Source organism: Candidozyma duobushaemuli (genome assembly GCF_002926085.2).
Source record: "Candidozyma duobushaemuli strain B09383 chromosome Unknown F_B09383, whole genome shotgun sequence".
Taxonomy (NCBI): Eukaryota; Fungi; Ascomycota; class Pichiomycetes; order Serinales; family Metschnikowiaceae; genus Candidozyma; species Candidozyma duobushaemuli.
In genome coordinates, this window is record NW_020289899.1 from 333,551 (window position 1) to 351,330 (window position 17,780).

Genomic DNA, 17,780 nt, shown 5'->3' on the forward strand with positions numbered 1-17,780 from the left:
GTAACCCTCACTACTCAGCTGTGGCTACACAAAGCTATTTCTTTTTTCGTCGTTGCTATGTCACTTCTGCGACCTGATAGCCGGTTCGTAGTTTGCTCTTCGACATCACGTGGGCCAGATCTGCAAAATAGGTTTTCGGGGATTTTATTGTTTGTCCATCGCGTGACGACCCTGGAACCACTTAACTGTGGCCCGCCGTAGATGGCTGCGAAATACGCTGCAACCATGACTTCACAAAGGCTCGCGCCAGCATGCTTCCGGACTTCGCCAAAGTTGCTTTCGGCAAGACTCGCCTCCATTTTTCAATCGAGCCGCCATCGAAGTAAATTCTTCTAAAGCCTGGCTTATCGGCTCCTGCAGATATCGCATGTCCAGACTATGGGTTCATCAGCAGCAAGTCCGCCTAGTCCATCATGAGTGCTCCTCCTACACCGCTCCACCCTGCGCCAGACCAGGAGGTAAATGAATTGCCGCAGGCACAATTGGCCGCTGACAACCTAGATCTCAATCCTGGCCTCGAGGACGACTTGTCTGACGATGACGTCAGCATGGCTCCGCCAGACTCGGGAGAGAATGAAAAAAGCGAAGAGCCCAGTGTCGAAATTGCCCTGTGGACTGTTCCCTTCGAGAGTGCCTACGATGCTGAAATGTCAAAGTTGCTGAAAGATGCCCATCCTAGCGTGAATAGCGCTCAGCAGAGTAAGCTCGTGGCGTACTTGGATCATGAGCTTCTACAGGTCCAGCGGAAGTTTGTGAAAAACCAAGCAGAGACAAGAAAAGAGTATACTTTGCAGCAATTGCTCACCGACTTGGCTCAAATTGTCGATGTGCTCTGGGTGCTGGTTTCACCTGAGCACGCCTTTTTCGGCCAGGAAGAGTATTTTATAAAGATCATGGGTGATTTGGAAGACTGGGTCGATTGGTATGACCTCAGTGCCATTGGCACAGACAGGAAAACAGAGGTCTTTCTTTTCGGGCTTTTTTCCTTCTTCCAAAAAATGGATGTTCGCATATCACTACTCATCGATGGTCTTTCCGAGACAAATCCGCATCTGAAGTTTGACAGAACACAGCTCGTCCGTCTCTTCCCCATAGCCAATAGGTTAAGACTTATCATTGTGAGTAAACTACGGCCCTTGCGCGACGAATTGGCACGCCAAAGAGACTCGAAAAACACCCACGCTGATAATCTTCTCAATCTAGTTGATGTCGAAGTTGGCCGACTTTTTGAAGGAACCCTCGAAAGAAGCTGAGTTGAAATTAGGGTAATGGCTGCAAAATACGTTATAGGTGATGCACCTGTGCACCAACTCATTCTCGCATACATAGTAATCATATACCGGTACTCGAATCTGCAAAATACTTAGATGTGGCCCTTCGGATCAGGCGAACCCAAAAAGGACATCGCCGATGACCTTCCCGAAAATTTGCAGGAGTTCTACAAAGAGGTAAGCCCGACAAAGCAGAAACAAGAGCTAGCTTCAAAAGATGCACAGGTAGCCAAGGTATTGGAGAAAAATCAGCATGAATACTCTTTTGAGCTTGATCAGTTCAAAAGAGAATATCTGGCACAAAAGTCTTCGGCTATAAATTGTGCTGAACTTCAAGAGGCAGTGCTCAAATGCTACGATGGCTGGCTGATGTTTGGAATAGATAACTGTTCGGCTCAGATTAAGCGAGGAGCCAAGTGCAATGAGTTGCAGGAAAGAGCCTTTGTCAAACTAAGATACAACGACTGCTACAGCCAAAAGCAATGCAATGCTATTCGTTTTGTGGTAGACCAGCTATTCACAAAAAATTTCGGCCAGCTAGGCGAGAATGTCAATGATGAGCTGCTGGTGAAGTTCGAGAAGGACTTGGACGATGTCTTCAACAAACTTTGGAAATAATTATTCAAATCTCATCCACAAGTGCATTCCAAAGGGCAAGCTTCTCGGGATACTTCATCAGAGCCACCAATCCAGAGGTATTCGGAAATACATACACTGAGGGTTTCTCAGGGCAACGCTTATGGAAAGCTTGGATAAGCGTTGTGGAAGCTTCTTGCTTTCCCCATGCAAAATTGGTTTTGGTAAGCTTATACCCAGGTATAAGAAACTGTACCACGATTTCCCAAATCCCTTTGCCAATGAATACTACGAATGGTGCCTTGGACTCGTTGAATTCCAGCATCAATCGAGGTACATTGGCTACCTTTTCTGCTTTGCTGAGTTCCTGAGCCGACTTGGTGCAGCGTAACACAAGATCAGTGAACCCAATGCCATATTCTAGCAAATCGTTGTCGTGCCGGGCAGCAGCTGTACATATTTTTGCGTCATTGTCGTAGAGCTCTTTGAGCAAACCATGTTCTTCAATGTATATATCACGACGAGCCAAGACTTTTCTTAGTAGGTCAGAGGCATTGAAGAGCTTCCAAAAGAGATTCGTAAAGTGAGCGTAATGGTGTTGTTGTTTCGAAGATTCCACACCAGGATTGAACCCCACGAACACCACTGTGATTCCTGGTGCGATCGAGGGTGGGAGATCAAGAAGAGCGGCAGTCAGTTCCTTAGGTGCCTTTTTGCCCTTCAGAGTTTTTGGTTTAGCAACTTTCTCTGGCTTGAATTCGATGGTTTCATCTTCATTGTATTTGTATGCTTGAAGGCGATCTTTCAAAGACATGGCATTATGAACAGAAGTGGGTCTAAGTTTGTGATTATAGTGCGAACGAGCAGGATTCCATGAAATATACGTTTTAGAAAACTATGATGGTAAAATTCACTGTAGTATGGATAAAAATAGTGATTCATTTCATAGAATTTATTTCGTTTCAGAGTTAATTACAATATCTTCAAGTTATTCTTTTTGAGTTCGGCGAGTGCAAACTCTGGATTCCTTCTCGCTCAGTGTGTTGATTATAGGCTATATCGACAACCAGCGCAAGGGATCTCAGAAGACAGACAAATTGATCAGACGAGTAAACAGTATAACTAAAGCATTCGACCCAGTCCTTTCAAAAATGGACTCACATGAGGTAGCACTCTTTGATTCTATACGGCTGCTAAAGAGCGGAGTCAACTTTTATTTTCCACGATTGTGCTTAGAGACCGAAACATGATATCCTGACAAATCTTCAGCTCTTCAATTCCCAATTCTTGACATTCTTGATCGACGGAGACAAATTGAGCACTGACGTCACCCAACGGTTGACCCAACGATTTGGCATAACGATAGACCATCGCGCGCCGCACCGCTCATAACAAACAGCGAAATGAGGTCAATTCCATTTTGATTACCAACTTTCACAAGCCTCACATAATTCCACACCCAATGCTGCCACAATTCAGGATCCCCTTTGGGAACCGAAATGAGGAAACGCAGTATGCCACACCCGAAGCAAAACCCATAATCGTCAATGACATTCTACCCGATGCCGAATCTACCCTCGATCAAGATCTTCTTCGATACGGAAATGGCACGGGTTGGTCAACGCAAACTAAGAACGAAGCACACGGAGTCCGCAAGAGACTACCGTCAATATTGAAAACAAGCCCATCACGAACTTTCACAGAGCCGGTGAATTCATCTTCAACTCCGCTACCTGGAGCTCAACCTCCACTGAGAACACCACCAAGAATGGGTAGGGTGGTGTTTTCTCCTACAAAAGAGGTCATGAGATACGAGGAGGATAACGGAGAACGTGTTTTCAGAACGGAGCCTGAAGGGAACACCACAGACGATAAGACAAATCCTCGCCCAAGCTTCCTCAATAACTACACTATTCCATACATTCTACTGATGTACCTCCAATTGCTTTTCAATGTTTTACTTGCACTGATTATTTTTTACATCATCTACCTTTTCATCTCGACCATAAAGGCAGATACAAGACACAAGATGGAGATTGCAACCACTGATGCATTGCGAGAAATCAGCTTATGCTCCAGAGAATTCTACCGCAATAAATGCGCCACTAACCATAGAGCTCCTGCCTTAGAAGTACCCTGCTTGGAATGGGAAAAATGCATGAATAGAGACCCGGAGAAGATAGGAAAGTCATTGGTCACAGCGCAGACATTTGGTGAAATCATCAACGAGTTTCTCAAACCCATCAGTTGGAAGCTGGTATTTTTGTGCAATTTCTTGTTAATCGGTAGTTTCGTCGCCACGAATATCTTACTCGGAGGGTTTAGGGGTGGTATGAGCTACGACCAATTGGACAATTTAAGAAAATTAAAGGCTCTAGAGGACAGACTCAATGCGGCCGAGAATGAAATGGAATCCTTGAGAAAGTCAAATGCCGAGTTGAAGAAGCAGGCACCAACTTATCTCTCACAACACGAGCTTGACCTCATGAACGAGAGTATAGGATACTCCCCACTCATGGCGAAACTGAGACGATAGTGAAAATTGAAAGACACGAGACAACGACTTATAGACTGAACGCTGTATTCATAAACAAAAAACTAATCCGAACACTACCCCCTTGCCCAACCAGATTAAGTTTAGGCGCATGGCTATGCTAATAGCTGCAAAAAATATAGTCGGAAAATGCGCCTCACTCACTCAAACGATGATTCTTCTTAATAAGCCTCTTTGACAAATGCAGCGAATTTTGTCAAAATAAAAACTCCACAATAATTCCGCTGGAAGTGAAATTTCCTCAATAGCTCGCCTACACACAATCTATCGCCTGTAAGTCTGGGGAATTTGTGCTTCCTTTAGTTAAAAGCAGATCACGTGCAAGATCTCGGCATGCTAATCGGCTCGATTCTCCAAATTCGAACAGACCTTTAATTTGAGTGCTTCACTTCTTTCAGACTCGCCACTAACTCATTTTGATGAGTCCTGAGCCGAGAAAGGTTATCGTCAAACGACGTTACTCTCGCGCTGGGTGCATTGAATGCAAACGCCGCAAGATCAAGTGTGATGAAGTGCACCCTACGTGTGGGAACTGCCAAAGAGTTAAATTTCCATGTGTCTACCCCACCAAAAATAGCGGGAACAAGCCTCGCCGGGCAAAAGAGGCTAAAAAGGAGGCTCTACCGATACTACCTCAAGAACAGGAAGAACATGAAGATGACAAGATACGACAGGATCGGACTAACGTGATGCATCATGACTTTCACCAACAACCAGCCAACGCAGCGGGTATATCCACATCGGCTCCTTCAGCAACAAACACAGGACTTCCCCATCACGCCAGTGATCCTAGAGGTAGTTTCAATGGCTTCAGCCATCTACATGGATCGCTGTCAATGGGACTACCTACCACCACAGCCTCTGGAATTTCACCCCTACCCCAGCTCAACATGATCCCCAGTAACGACTCAACGAATTTGTCTGGGTCCCCATTGCCTCCCCTGTTCAGACTACCGGATGTAGTACAGGATGATGGGCAGTTGGATATGCTTTTGTTTGAGAACGTTCTCGATGATGCTAGCACCTTGGTGCATGGCTTGGCTACATTTGATGTCTTGGGAAATGATGGAATTCTGCAACTTTCAGCCCAGAGTACGCCAGATGGGGCACATTTGAAGCCCTTCCACTCGGATATTATTCTCAATGAGGCAAACAGCGACAATCATCTTTTTAATGAAGCCCAGCTTCAGGACTATCTTCGTTATGGTACAGATCTTGACCGAAAGCCCGAGGGAAGTCAATTCTGGGAAAACATCAACGAACATATCCGTGATCCTATGCTCAACGAACCACGAAACAAGCCAAGTAATGAGGAACTTGTTGAGCGTGTCAACGAGACGTATAACCTCTCAGCTGAGGAACTCGAATACTTCCGTGCTGTATCTTGCAAGGAGCTTTTCTTGTTTATATATCCGTTCGCGCCAACCACCAAGGATAACGAGATTATGCATGTTCTTCTCGAATATCTGTTGATGTTCAAGTATTTGGTTTATGCAATCATAGCTCTCGGAGCCTCATGCTTATTCACAATCACTAAAAACCCCAAGCATGATAGAAATCAGAAACGTTCCTCAGCAATTTGCATGAAATTGTTGGTGCAAGCCTTCACCGATTTAAAAAATAACGAGAACTCCCTCAGACACATAGAAGGACTTATATTGACGGTTCTCATCCTTACAGTGCTATTCTGTGACATAAGTCTCGTCGACGCAACTTCAGTCCCCGTTTCGTGGATCTCTCACCTCAACAAAGCTAGATCACTCTTGATCAAGTACAAGCTAGTCAAGCAACAGGCAAACATCACCAAACCCGACTCCCTAGGGATCACAATTGCAAAACTTTTATTCTTTTTATTCGATTACATCTCGAAATTGGGAATGCTGAACTCGCAGATCACAAAGGGCAGTATAAGAGATCTTCACCTTTTGATTGACATCACAAATACAGAAGGCCGTGAAGCTTTTGTCCAACAGCAAACACTTCGTAAATTAGGTGTGCTTATTCCACCGTCATCAACTCATTCGGGTTTCAATCTTTTCCTGACTTTAACAAATGAGGCATCTCAATGCATGTTCAAGCTTCTAGACATAATAGCAGGAGTCAACGAGAGTGAGCTGAAACAGGCCAGCCCGGAGGAGATTGGAGAACTACTTTCACGAGTTAACATCGTTGCTCAGCAACGTATTATACCAGGACTAAGTGCCGAGGACCAGTTTCTAATTCCTCGTGATCATCCAGCACATCCTGATTTTACTGACATGGCACGCAAAATATACTTGCCCAGAAGTGCGTATGCTAAAGACACTGATGATCTCAATGATGTCAAGCATTACTCTTATTGTGATGTCGCTTTGAGGTCTCAGTTTTTGGTTCTCAACCTTAAAGTGTACACATCTCCAGGTATTTTACATCTACCTAGAAGTCATCCAATGATCAAACGTCTTGTGGAACAGACCATGAAACTCATGTTTTTCTTGAAACTCAAGTCAGATCCCAGCTACGACAGAAATTTAGTGGTGGCAGAGCTGGAGCACTACTGGCTCTCCAAATCCCTTTTTGATTTTAGGGCAATCATGATACAGTTACCCTTTCGGGTCACGATTGACCTTACGGATAGCGAGGACGATTTCGAGAAATTGGATTTATTTTTCAGAGGTCTTGTAAAATTTGGTGGAGGAAGCGGCATAGAGGCAGTGTCCAGAGCCAGAAAAAATAGAGAGGCTGCCAGGAAGAGAAAATCTAGTGAAAAGAATACAAATAGTCTGGACGATATGGAATACCTGGCTACGCTCTTTCCTATATACTGAGTCACAACCCCGACATGTTGTGTCTTTTTATGTGGTATATATGCTAATGTCTTATACGAACATCCAATTAGTAGTTTTAAATCTTGAGTGCTTGCATAATCGCCGATCTCTGATGCACCACATATTATGCAGATAATATCTGTGTCCGACACCATTGCGAGACCAAAAACGGTAAACTCATGAAACCAAAAATATTTACAACGAAATCTATAAAATGGTTAAGGATGGATTTGGAAATAAGGTCAATCAATTTTTGAAAAAATGACAGTCAATGATGATTCGGGGACTGGCGCCCCATCCAGAAAAGGCGGACTTTTGATGTTTGCAACCAAAAGCGATATTCCATTTTTCATTTCTGGGCTCCTCACAATGGTGATAGCATCAGCTGGGTCACCATTACAGACGCAAATCTACGGTAAAGCTTTTGACAAACTCACGAAATACATCACAGGTGGTTACGATGGAATGGGTGATTTTGTTGCAGATATACGGCTCTTGTGCGGTCTCATTATGGTTGTCGGAGTGGTGAGGATGTTTTTCACCTGGCTAAGCATTCATTTGTGGCTTCTCATTGGGGAAAGGCAACAGGAAAGAGCGAGATCCAGACTCTTGTCCAACTTGTTAGATCAGAATCTCGAATGGTACGAGCAAAAGGAGAACCTTATGGGTAGCATGGCTCAAGTGAACCGTTGCATAGAGGAGGTTAGAGTTGCCTTGTCAGAGAATATTGCACTTTTGGTGCAAGGCTCTTCATCCATTGTGCTTCTCCTTGTATCTGCCTTTATTTCGTCTTGGTCGCTAACCTTGGTAATCATGGCTTCTGCTCCGCTCATGGCCCTCTCGAGCATTATCTTTGGCAGATTGACATTTCGTTTTGCAAATGAAGAAAATAATCTTAGTGCCAAAGCTTCAAAGATTTTGGACTGGTCCTTCGTATCTGGTAACCTTGTCCGTTTACTCAATGGCAAGTATCGAGACCTGGTGAGTTTCAACCAGATTGTCGATAAGTCTGCTAAAGCTTTCATAAAGATGTCTCTTTCAATCGGCTCCAACCAACTGATTTTGAGGGTGTTATCTTTCCTCATCTTCGTTCAAGGCTTCTGGTTTGGTGCCTACATGGTTTCGATCGGCAAGCTCAGAGTGGGTCAGGTTTTGACAGCTTTCAGTTCATGTCTCATATTGGGAACACATGTGTCGACTGTGGCAAATGTGTTGGCTTTACTCAATAAAGGTCAAGCTGCGGCATCCACAATCGCCGAATTCATGGAATTTGAAGAAGACGAGAACAAAAGTATCCAAGATCCCGAGGTGATCTTCGATCCGATACTTTCGGGCAAACTTTTACAACTTGAAGGCGTTTGCTTTAACTATGGGGCCTCTGAAAAACCAAACATCAGCAACGTATCAGCTGAAATCTCCAATGAACATTTTACATTCATTGTGGGTCCCTCAGGTTGCGGCAAGTCTACACTCGTCTCACTTTTAATGAAGTTCTACAGTCCTTCATCAGGAAGAATATCAATTGACGGATTGGACATCTCCCTGTTGAGTGAAACCCAGGTTTCAAGCTTCATCACCTTGGTCGAGCTGAACGCACTTGTGTTCGATAAGCTGGTGTATGAGAATATTGCACTCGGAAGCAGAGAAATACTGGAGGAAAAAGCCATGGGGGCCTGTGACTTTGCCGAGCTTGGAACTTTTGTCAGATCTTTGGAAAATGGGATTCATCTGAAAATATCATCTTCCCTTTCTGGTGGTCAGATGCAAAGAATTGGAATTGCTAGAGCTTACTTGAAAAATAGTCCAATTCTTATATTGGATGAGGCCTTGAGTGCTGTTGATCAGATTACGAGACAAAAGTTATACGAGAACATCAGAAAATGGAGAAAGGATCGGTTGACAATAATTGTGTCTCATGAGTTGCTGGATATAGCAGATGGGGACTACGTGCTTAGTCTCATGAACGGTGAGGTGGAGAAATATAAGCAACAAAAAGGAGATACTTTTGGAAAGCAGAAGACTGGCTCTCTTGAGAAGTTCAGCTCTTTGGAGGATAGTGAGTCGATCTTCACCGATGGGCTTAACTATGGGCCCAACAAAGCCAAGGACTTGGAGCACGGCTCAAACAGTGATGAGCTTCAGATCCTCAGTGTGTTTGCAGTTTTGAAGCATTGTTACCATTCCATTCAAAGCAAGCTTCTTATAATGATTGGGTTACTTTTGTCGTTGTTGAGTGGAATCATCACACCAGTCTTATCATTCTGCTTCTCAAAATTGCTTTCGAATGTTGTGGACCAATCTACCAAGCTTACTTCGAAGGAAAAAGGAGCATTCTTTTGGTCGTCAATAGTAATTGGGCTTATTGTGTTTGACGGCGCCATTTACTTCACTTCACATTTCTTGTTGGCCTTCTCGTCAGAAAGATGGGTTGTGGACCTCAGAAAGAAGGCATTGGTTATCATCAACGACCAAGATATGTCATTTTTCTCGAGGAAGTATCTGAAGCCAGCAGAATTGACTGCATTATTGATGAACGATGCAAGAGACTTGCGCAACTTGGTTTCCGAATTCTTATCTGCTGTGCTCTCTCTTATCGCCTTGACACTTTTGGGTTTGATTTGGTCAATTGTCTCGGGCTGGAAATTGGCTCTAGTCGGGACAGCATTTGTTCCGCTAATTTTGTTGGTGACGGTTTCATATGGCTTGTTCTTGCTGAAGTTCGAGACGAGGTACAAGGACAAAGTGGGGGAAGTCGAGAAGTTCAACCATAATGCTGTTCTGGGAGTCAAGACTGTGAAAGCATTCGGAGTCGAGAATGACTTCCAAGCTGGCTTGAAAACGAAGTTGAGTGAGCTTTCTTCTGTGGCCAAGCTTCGTGCTTGTATTACTGGTCTTGGATTTGCTCTCCTGGAGATGTGTGTCAGTATTGCAACAGGTGCTATTCTTTACTACGGCTTATATCTCGTCGCCAGCATGGAATACTCGTATGAGTCTATGCTTCAGGTGTTGACGCTTCTCACATTCACCATGGCATCTGCTTCAACCTTAATGAGTTCACTTCCTGAAATTGCAAGAGGACAAAGAGCTGGAACCTTGTTCGCTCAACTTCTTTCGCTTACAGCTTCGCCAATCGAGACCTCTGGTACGGACCAAATTCATAAGCACATCCAAAGCGAAAACGTCATGAGTTTTGAGAACGTCAGCTTCAGATATCAAGAGTCTGACTCGGTGCAAAAGAAGGTACTTCAAGACTTGAGCTTCAGTATCAAGAGAGGTGAGGTTGTGGGCATTGTTGGTGCTTCGGGAAGTGGGAAATCAACCATTGCACTGCTTATGGGCCGTCTCATGGATTGTGATAGAGGCCTCGTGAAATATGAATCGAAACCGGTGAAAACGTTAGACCCATTATGCTACAGAAGGAATGTTGCCGTTGTACCACAGCGACCAAAGTTTTTTGAAGGTTCCATTTGGGAGAACTTATTGTACGGTGTGGATAAGGCCTTTATCGACAAGGCTTTTGTGGTCGAATGCCTCAAGCTATGTAACATTTGGGATTTGGTATCTTCGATGCAACACGGATTGGATACTGTTCTCGACGAGAGAACTGTGTCGTCTGGCCAACTTCAGAGATTGTGTATTGCAAGAGTTCTTATTCGTGAACCCAAGATGATTGTGTTTGACGAATGTACGTCTAATCTAGACCAAGCAAATGCCGACATTATTACCGATCTCATCATATCCAAGCTTCATCAATCAAATCCTGCCTTGGCAATTGTGGTCATAACTCATGACGTTGAAATGATGTCGCATCTTCCCAGACTTCTCGTGCTTAAAGATGGCGAAGTGAATCAGGATGGTGACTTTGAGACACTCAGTTCTCAAATGGGCGAGTTTAAGAGACTCACTACATAGCAGATTGGCTAATACTCATCAGGATTGTGTATTATATTCTAGACTCATAACTTCAAATTGATGTAAGGAACCTCAACATCTTCACCCTCCTTGTCGTCGCAACAGACCTCGAGGATCAAACTCTTTGCGTGAGGGGGCAAATCCTTCTTGCTAACGGTCTTGATCAAGTCAGTGAACTTCATACTCAATCTCTCTTTGACCTTCTTTGGTGGGAAGAAGGAGGCGTACAATAGCGTAACGCCGTAAGACAACATGGAGATCTCCAAGCCCTCCTTTTCTTCGAAGTGAGTGAGCAACTCCTTCAAGGTGATGTCTCCCTCGAGCTCGAAACGGTCCCAAATCTGATCAAATTCTTTGCCATTGTACTTACCCTTTGGAGACTTAATTGGCTCGGAAAAGCCGAAGAAAGGAAGGGCAAGGTTGACGAAACCATTCTTGTAAACCTCAATATCGTCGTGCTGAGCCACAACCTTGTATAATTCGAGACAAACCAACCCAGTAACCAAAGCGGTGGTGGTAGCAATAGCAGGAATAATCTTACCTGCAATGAATTTGGTTTTCGATGCGTCAGCAGTCTCAATGGCGTAGTTCAAAGCTCTACAGTTGGAAGCTGCGGTAATGAACTCGATGTGGTGATTCGTGTCATCATCCTTCTCAAACTCGATAGGGGTTAATCTGTAGCCTGCCAAGCTTGATGGCTCGGGCAAGGTTGCAGCGATCCTCTGGATCTCTTCCTCGTCAAGAGAGCCAGAGAGTTGCCTAGCCTGCTCCTCGGCCTCTTGCTCATTGGCGGCAATCTTGACGCCAGATTTAGGAGTAAACTCAGGGACATCAATGGAATCCAATACCTTCTTGTAGTCTTCAGGAGCAACACTTTGCTCCTTCAAGCCATAGATGAAAGCCAACAAATTGGCACCACCAATGATGAAGTTCAAGTGATCTGGGTCCTCAATGTCAAACTCCAATGGCTTTGGAGCTCTTTTTGGACCAGACCAGAATGGTGCACCATTGGAAGTCTTTGCATCCTCAGGGAAGTTGTACAATAATTGCTTAATCTCATGGTTGAATTTGGTTTCAAACTGAATTCTTGCCCACTTGATACAGTCCTCAAAAGTGTAAGGTCTGTTGTTCAAGAGCTGAGCAATATTGGACAAGGTACCTTTGATGTCTGGGTTCTGCTTCAAGGTTTGTTCAACATAGTTTGGCTGACTCAAGTACAAGTTCACAGTTTCAGGAGAGTCGGCAAAATATTCCTGGAACAATGACTTGGCCCAGGCAATGGTGTGATCGATTTTGTTGGGGAAAGATCTCAAGGTACACAATGGGATGGACTTCTCAGGAGGGTCTTGGGAGCTTGAGTAAGACTCAGTCAAGTTTGGAATCACAACCTGAGTGTTACCCTTTGTGCCAAGAGTTCCAGACTCCAACAATGGCTTCTTATAGAAGATACAACGACGATCGACGTACGTTCTCGCATCAACATTATCCAAAGCATTGGTAACAAGGTCCAATTTTTCCCAGTAGGCATCATCAAAGATATGCTCGGTATCAGGACCAACTTTATCCAACTTGGACTCGATTTTACCGACCAAGTGTGGGTTCATGGCCAGTACCGCCTTGGCTGCAATATCAGACTTGTTGCCTCCAACATCTTTTGGTCTGAACAAGAACTGTCTGTTCAAGTTGGACTTCTCGATGGAGTCCATATCGGTGACAATAATACCACCATTAGGACCAGAGCCCAAACCCATCATAGCCCAGTTCTTCAACATCTCACAACCAATTGCACCAGCGCCAACCAAGAATACCTTGAGGTTGGAGATAGCCTTTTGGAACTCAGAACCAAACACAGCGATTTGTCCATCGTACCTGGAACCAACTGGCTGGGTGGTTTCAGTGGTTCTGGGGAAGTCTTCTGGCTTGGGCAAAGATTCCAAGGAGTCGAAGTAAAGGTACTGCTTAACAGGACCGAACTTTGAGGAGCAGCATTTCAAGACTTCTTGAGCAATCAAACCTCCGAAGAAAGCTGACACGCCAGGCACATCACCAGTGGCTTGGAAAGACAACTCCTTTAAGAGCTTCTTGTTGATTTCCGCCTCACCCAAAATGGAGGGGTTTTGAGCATTCAACTCTTCAACGTATCTCAAAAACTCGTTGGCATCTTCTTCATGGCAAGGACGTGGTAGTTTGCCTTGGTGCTTCGTCTGGAACGCATGAAGGGCCTGGAATCCCAAGTGAAGCTGTGGTGGACGATCGAACTTGGCGAAATCCGAAAACACATACTCGGGCTCGGCCAACTGCTCTTTGAGAGACTTGAAGTTGAGTTTGGAAGGCATCTTAACCTGGGTGTACAATCCACCCTTGACATAAGTACCGTAGGATTCGTCAATCTGAATCTTGAAGGCGTAAGGCCCAAGAACCTCGATCTTGTGGGGAGAGCCATCGTTAAGCTTAGGCATACCTTCGACCTCGGAGAACTTGACGTAGTCGCCATCTTGCAAGCCGTGTCTGTTGTCATCCAACATGGTGACGGAGCCGTCAGCCTCAATGTCCGACACGATACCCGTCAAGGGCTCTTCACCAGTCTGGTCAATAACAGGGAAGGCCTCGCCCAAGTCGACGAACAATCGACCGAAAAGACCTCTCGTGTCGGCTGCAATGAAACCGATGTCGTTCTTGTGGGTGAATTCATTGATCTTAACCTGCTCTTCCAAGGACAAGTTTGTTGCCACCACAACCTTATATTTGACCAAAGTAGACTCTGAGATGTCTGAGGCCACGGAAATGGGCACGTACAGATTCAATTCCAGAACTTTGGTGGCTGTCACGTCTGCGATTGGCTTGCCAATGTCGTCTTCAGATAAGAAGAATTGAGAAGACAAGTCCTGGATTTCGACAGGCTTGGGGTCGTAAAGGCCCAATGACTTGACACCGGCAAGAGCGACGTTTTTGGCGATCTCCACACCGAGACCTCTAAGACCGATTATTAATACGTTGGCGTTTTGCATTTTGAGCATGGCTTCCTTACCCAAGACATAGAGCTGTCTCGAGTACAAGCTCTCGTCAATTACAGGCAGGTCGACTTGCATTGATTCTGCCATAATGTGGGATTGTGAAAGTAGGTGTTGGTTCTGAAGATCGAAGCTTAAGGAAGACAACCTGGTTGCGGTGCGGAACTTTCTCTGTGTAGGAAGAAGCCTTTATTCTGGACCATTTAGTAGTGAAAGTGGGCATATTTTGGAACAATAACGCATTATTTTGCATTTTACTTAACCGGGTTTGCAAAAGGAACATTTTAATCAGTTTTTCTTGATCTTATGAAAAAGGGGCTCGAAGGTCTACTTAGCACCCTATACGGAGGCTACGATACTCTTTAGGGGATCCATATCTGTCCCCACATTCTTTTTGCTAAACACGACTCGGCTTTTTAGAGCTAAAGCAGCAAATAAACTAGGAAGGCAAAAAATTAGAAGTTCAACATATTCCTCAAGATGCTCGAAATAATCTAGCAGATACGTTGAGACATCGAGTGAGCATAGTGTCTTGCACCCATGGCTGCGAAAGAGCAGATCGTGGAACCGAGAGGTTATCTCTTTACACCCAAAAATCGTATCAAAAGCTATTTCAAATCCACAAATAATATAACTCTCCATCTGCAGCCGAGTTGAAAATTGCCCTCGGCAAAGGTCGCCTAGAAGTCACGTGTTCAACTTACAAGTTCCAAAACACCTTGATAACCGCCCTATCTTTTTACCTCCGAAAGCTCCAAGAGTCAAATGAGGCTCTCTCTTCTAGCATGCGTGCCTTTGCTAGCTTCGGCTTTAGCGAGCCCAGCCGCCATCAAGCCTAATTCTGAAGGCAAAAAGGCCGAGGCCGAAAGGAGTGAAAATCAAGATACCAGTGGAGAGGCGCCTGAAACCAATGCTGAGGTGACGATGCCCGAGTTGCTTACTATGGAAACGTTTGATGAATTCACTTCGAAACATTTATCCTTCATTGAATTTTTTTCTCCTTACTGCCACCACTGTCAAGCGTTAGCACCAAAATGGGAACAGACCTTCAAGGAAACAGTCGAAAGTCAGCAGTCATCAGGCATTCATATGAGACAAGTGAACTGCGTCGAAAGCGGTGATCTCTGTGAACGTGAAATCGTGTCTTACTATCCCAACTTGAGAGTCTACGTGCCAGAACTTAATGCCGAGGGAGAACATACCGGTAAGGCGAAGATTGTGGACTCATTTCCTCGTGCACTCAAACAAAACCCCGAAAATTTCAAAAAGTTCATGAAGAAGACGGCGGCTGAATTTGGCGATGGTTCCGGCTCGATGCCCTCATCGTCTCAGCTTCTCGACACTGACACCACATTAAACATCGTGGCCGGAGAAATGGAAGAGCCATGGTTTATCGGCATGTTCTCCTCTACTGACAAGGAATGGGAGTCTGGAAAGTTTTCCAGAACATGCATGGACTGCTTGCGAATTAAGAGTGACTGGGACAGATTGTCTAACTTGATCGTCAGCTCCACCAAAGCAGGCCATCTCAATTGTAAGTCAAACCCTGCTTTGTGTGAAAAACTCGGCTTCCCAGAATTGAGCTCCGACTTACGTCAATCACCAAAATATGCCATGTTTTTGCCAAAACATACTGGTATAATCAGGTTCGATTACAACCGGGGAATGGACATTGAATCAATGAAGAAATGGATTCAGAAATTAGCGCTCAATTCTCAATACGAAATCGCCACCGCCGGTCACTTCGAGGACTTGGATCTTTTTGTCACCGAAAAGCCAGAAAAGCCTTTGAGTGTTGAGCTCCCCTTGGACCCCAGAGTTGCTCTCATCTTTGCGTTCGACAAGAAGAAAATAACCAAAGAGGACAAAGACATTCTTCCGCACCTTCTTGAAATGGTGACATCCCTGCCATTCAACATACGCTTATACGGATCCGGATCAGTGAAGTTCGAGGAAACATTGGAATATCAGTCCAAAGGGTTGGTTGACTTCATTCGCACAGACGAAGACCTCAAAGATGTGAAGTATAATCGCCCTCTACATATTGCAACCACATTGACGAACAAACCAACTCTTTATATGTTCAAGGAAAACTCCATGGTCCCAACAGTCTTCCAAAACTATTCTCCGGAGGACATGAGGAATCCTGAAAGACTCGAAGCGTGGGTTCTGAAAAACATGTTTCCTTTATTCCAAGAATTGACCCCAGAATACATTCAATGGTACTTCAACGTGAAGGATAAGATGGATGACAAAATTGTCGTCACTTTTGTCGACAGCGACAAAGAGGACCAGTTTAAGGAGATATTATACAACATATCATTGGTGGCTCATGAGTACTTGTTTTTGAAGAAAGAGTACTACTTCCAACTGTTGACTGAGGAGAGAAGCGCAAAGTGGGATAGGATCAATGCTCTCAAGGAGAAGGGAGCTGAGCCGCTCGAGGTGATTAATGCTATGAAAGCAGAAGTTCCACATCTTTTTGACCATGACGATGCCCTTTTCGTGTACATTGACTTGAAAGCGCACCCTGGTTTGGCGAAATATGTTGGTTGGGATATTGACGGGGAAGGCTACAAGCCTGGCGACTCGATTGTCGTCTCCAAAAATACCAAATTTTACTGGGATCGTTCCTTGCAAGGAGAAAAGCTCACGGTGGAGCCAGCAAAATTGCGTCCAGTTTTATTGCATCTCCTAGACACTAAGTTAACAAAAGACATAAAGATTTCGGGTTTCACGCGCAAGCTAGCGGCAAGCCCATTTACCAGCTGGTTCAGAACGCTCGACTCAATCTACCAGCACGGTCCCCTCGGTGTAATTTTCTTACTCATTGGCTTCTACGTCATGTACAAGATTGCCATGAGGTTTATCAGAAGAAGCAAAATCGGGCTGAAGGGAAAAGGGATCATTGGCAATGTTACAGAAAAACACGACTAAATCATCCTTGAACTTGTCTCAAGCGAGCATTATTCTCCAAGAGTTTTCTGTAACCAGGGCTGATTCCTTCCACCACGTGTGAATGCCCAGGTACTCCTGAAACTTCACTGTAAGGCGGTATCACTGCTTTGGGCGGTATTATAGTCCCGTCTGCTATTCTGCAGCAATCACTGACTATGCTGTGGTCACCCAAAATGCAATTGTCACCCACGCAGACCCGATTGCCCACCTGTGCCAGCCTGACTTTGGTATTCTTGCCAATGACGGTATAATTGCCGATGTAAACCGCGCTGAAGACACCCTGGTGTTTTGTTTCTGCTGGAACAACGGAGCAGCCTTCGTCAAGAAAGCAGTACTTCCCCAAGGTGATGGTTGATTGATCTGGAGTATCGGTGGCGACGTCGCCCGTAATTACCACCCCCGGCGATATAGTACATTTCTCACCAATCGAGATCTGTTTGGTTCCATTTAATGTAGCATCCTTTGAAATCCGATTACCTGATGCCGTCTCGATCCATTCTGATCGCATGGTGGTGATACCTGCAAAGAGAATGTTGATGTTTTGAGTGATACCTGCAGGACAAACAATTGCAGCCACCACGTTTCCTCACGGACAAGGCCGAAATGGCACCAATTGAAGAAGAAGATTTAGAGATTCTTATATTGTCAAGTTCAAAAAATAGCCGTTCTGGCTTTCGAGAGCGCTTCTTTG

At 44.8% G+C, this 17,780-nt stretch overlaps 8 protein-coding genes across 8 annotated transcripts; 6 read left to right on the forward strand and 2 right to left on the reverse strand. All coding sequences in view use genetic code 12, as the record gives it.

The window, feature by feature from the left end:
- Positions 1–413: 413 nt before the first annotated feature.
- Positions 414–1,253, forward strand: CXQ87_004817 (TFIIH complex subunit; the record flags this gene model as incomplete). Its single annotated transcript, XM_025483250.1, has 1 exon — positions 414–1,253. One exon carries the CDS (start codon positions 414–416, stop codon positions 1,251–1,253), a length of 840 nt encoding a protein of 279 aa, XP_025337463.1.
- A 114-nt stretch (positions 1,254–1,367) lies between these two features.
- Positions 1,368–1,889, forward strand: CXQ87_004818 (uncharacterized protein; the record flags this gene model as incomplete). Its single annotated transcript, XM_025483251.1, has 1 exon — positions 1,368–1,889. One exon carries the CDS (start codon positions 1,368–1,370, stop codon positions 1,887–1,889), a length of 522 nt encoding a protein of 173 aa, XP_025337464.1.
- Positions 1,890–2,077: 188 nt separating this feature from the next.
- CXQ87_004819 (uncharacterized protein) lies at positions 2,078–2,661 on the reverse strand (the record flags this gene model as incomplete). The annotated part of the gene is made up of 2 exons (XM_025483252.1): positions 2,078–2,120; positions 2,156–2,661. 2 exons carry the CDS (start codon positions 2,659–2,661, stop codon positions 2,078–2,080), a joined length of 549 nt encoding a protein of 182 aa, XP_025337465.1.
- Positions 2,662–3,615: 954 nt separating this feature from the next.
- CXQ87_004820 (uncharacterized protein) lies at positions 3,616–4,383 on the forward strand (the record flags this gene model as incomplete). The annotated part of the gene is made up of 1 exon (XM_025483253.1): positions 3,616–4,383. The coding sequence occupies one exon, from the start codon at positions 3,616–3,618 to the stop codon at positions 4,381–4,383; it is 768 nt and encodes a 255-aa protein (XP_025337466.1).
- A 908-nt stretch (positions 4,384–5,291) lies between these two features.
- Positions 5,292–7,208, forward strand: CXQ87_004821 (uncharacterized protein; the record flags this gene model as incomplete). The annotated part of the gene is made up of 1 exon (XM_025483254.1): positions 5,292–7,208. The coding sequence occupies one exon, from the start codon at positions 5,292–5,294 to the stop codon at positions 7,206–7,208; it is 1,917 nt and encodes a 638-aa protein (XP_025337467.1).
- A 369-nt stretch (positions 7,209–7,577) lies between these two features.
- On the forward strand, positions 7,578–11,120 carry HST6 (ATP-binding cassette alpha-factor transporter; the record flags this gene model as incomplete). Its single annotated transcript, XM_025483255.1, has 1 exon — positions 7,578–11,120. One exon carries the CDS (start codon positions 7,578–7,580, stop codon positions 11,118–11,120), a length of 3,543 nt encoding a protein of 1,180 aa, XP_025337468.1.
- A 44-nt stretch (positions 11,121–11,164) lies between these two features.
- UBA1 (E1 ubiquitin-activating protein) lies at positions 11,165–14,221 on the reverse strand (the record flags this gene model as incomplete). The annotated part of the gene is made up of 1 exon (XM_025483256.1): positions 11,165–14,221. One exon carries the CDS (start codon positions 14,219–14,221, stop codon positions 11,165–11,167), a length of 3,057 nt encoding a protein of 1,018 aa, XP_025337469.1.
- A 675-nt stretch (positions 14,222–14,896) lies between these two features.
- On the forward strand, positions 14,897–17,068 carry CXQ87_004824 (protein disulfide isomerase; the record flags this gene model as incomplete). Its single annotated transcript, XM_025483257.1, has 1 exon — positions 14,897–17,068. The coding sequence occupies one exon, from the start codon at positions 14,897–14,899 to the stop codon at positions 17,066–17,068; it is 2,172 nt and encodes a 723-aa protein (XP_025337470.1).
- Between the last annotated feature and the right edge of the window lie 712 nt (positions 17,069–17,780).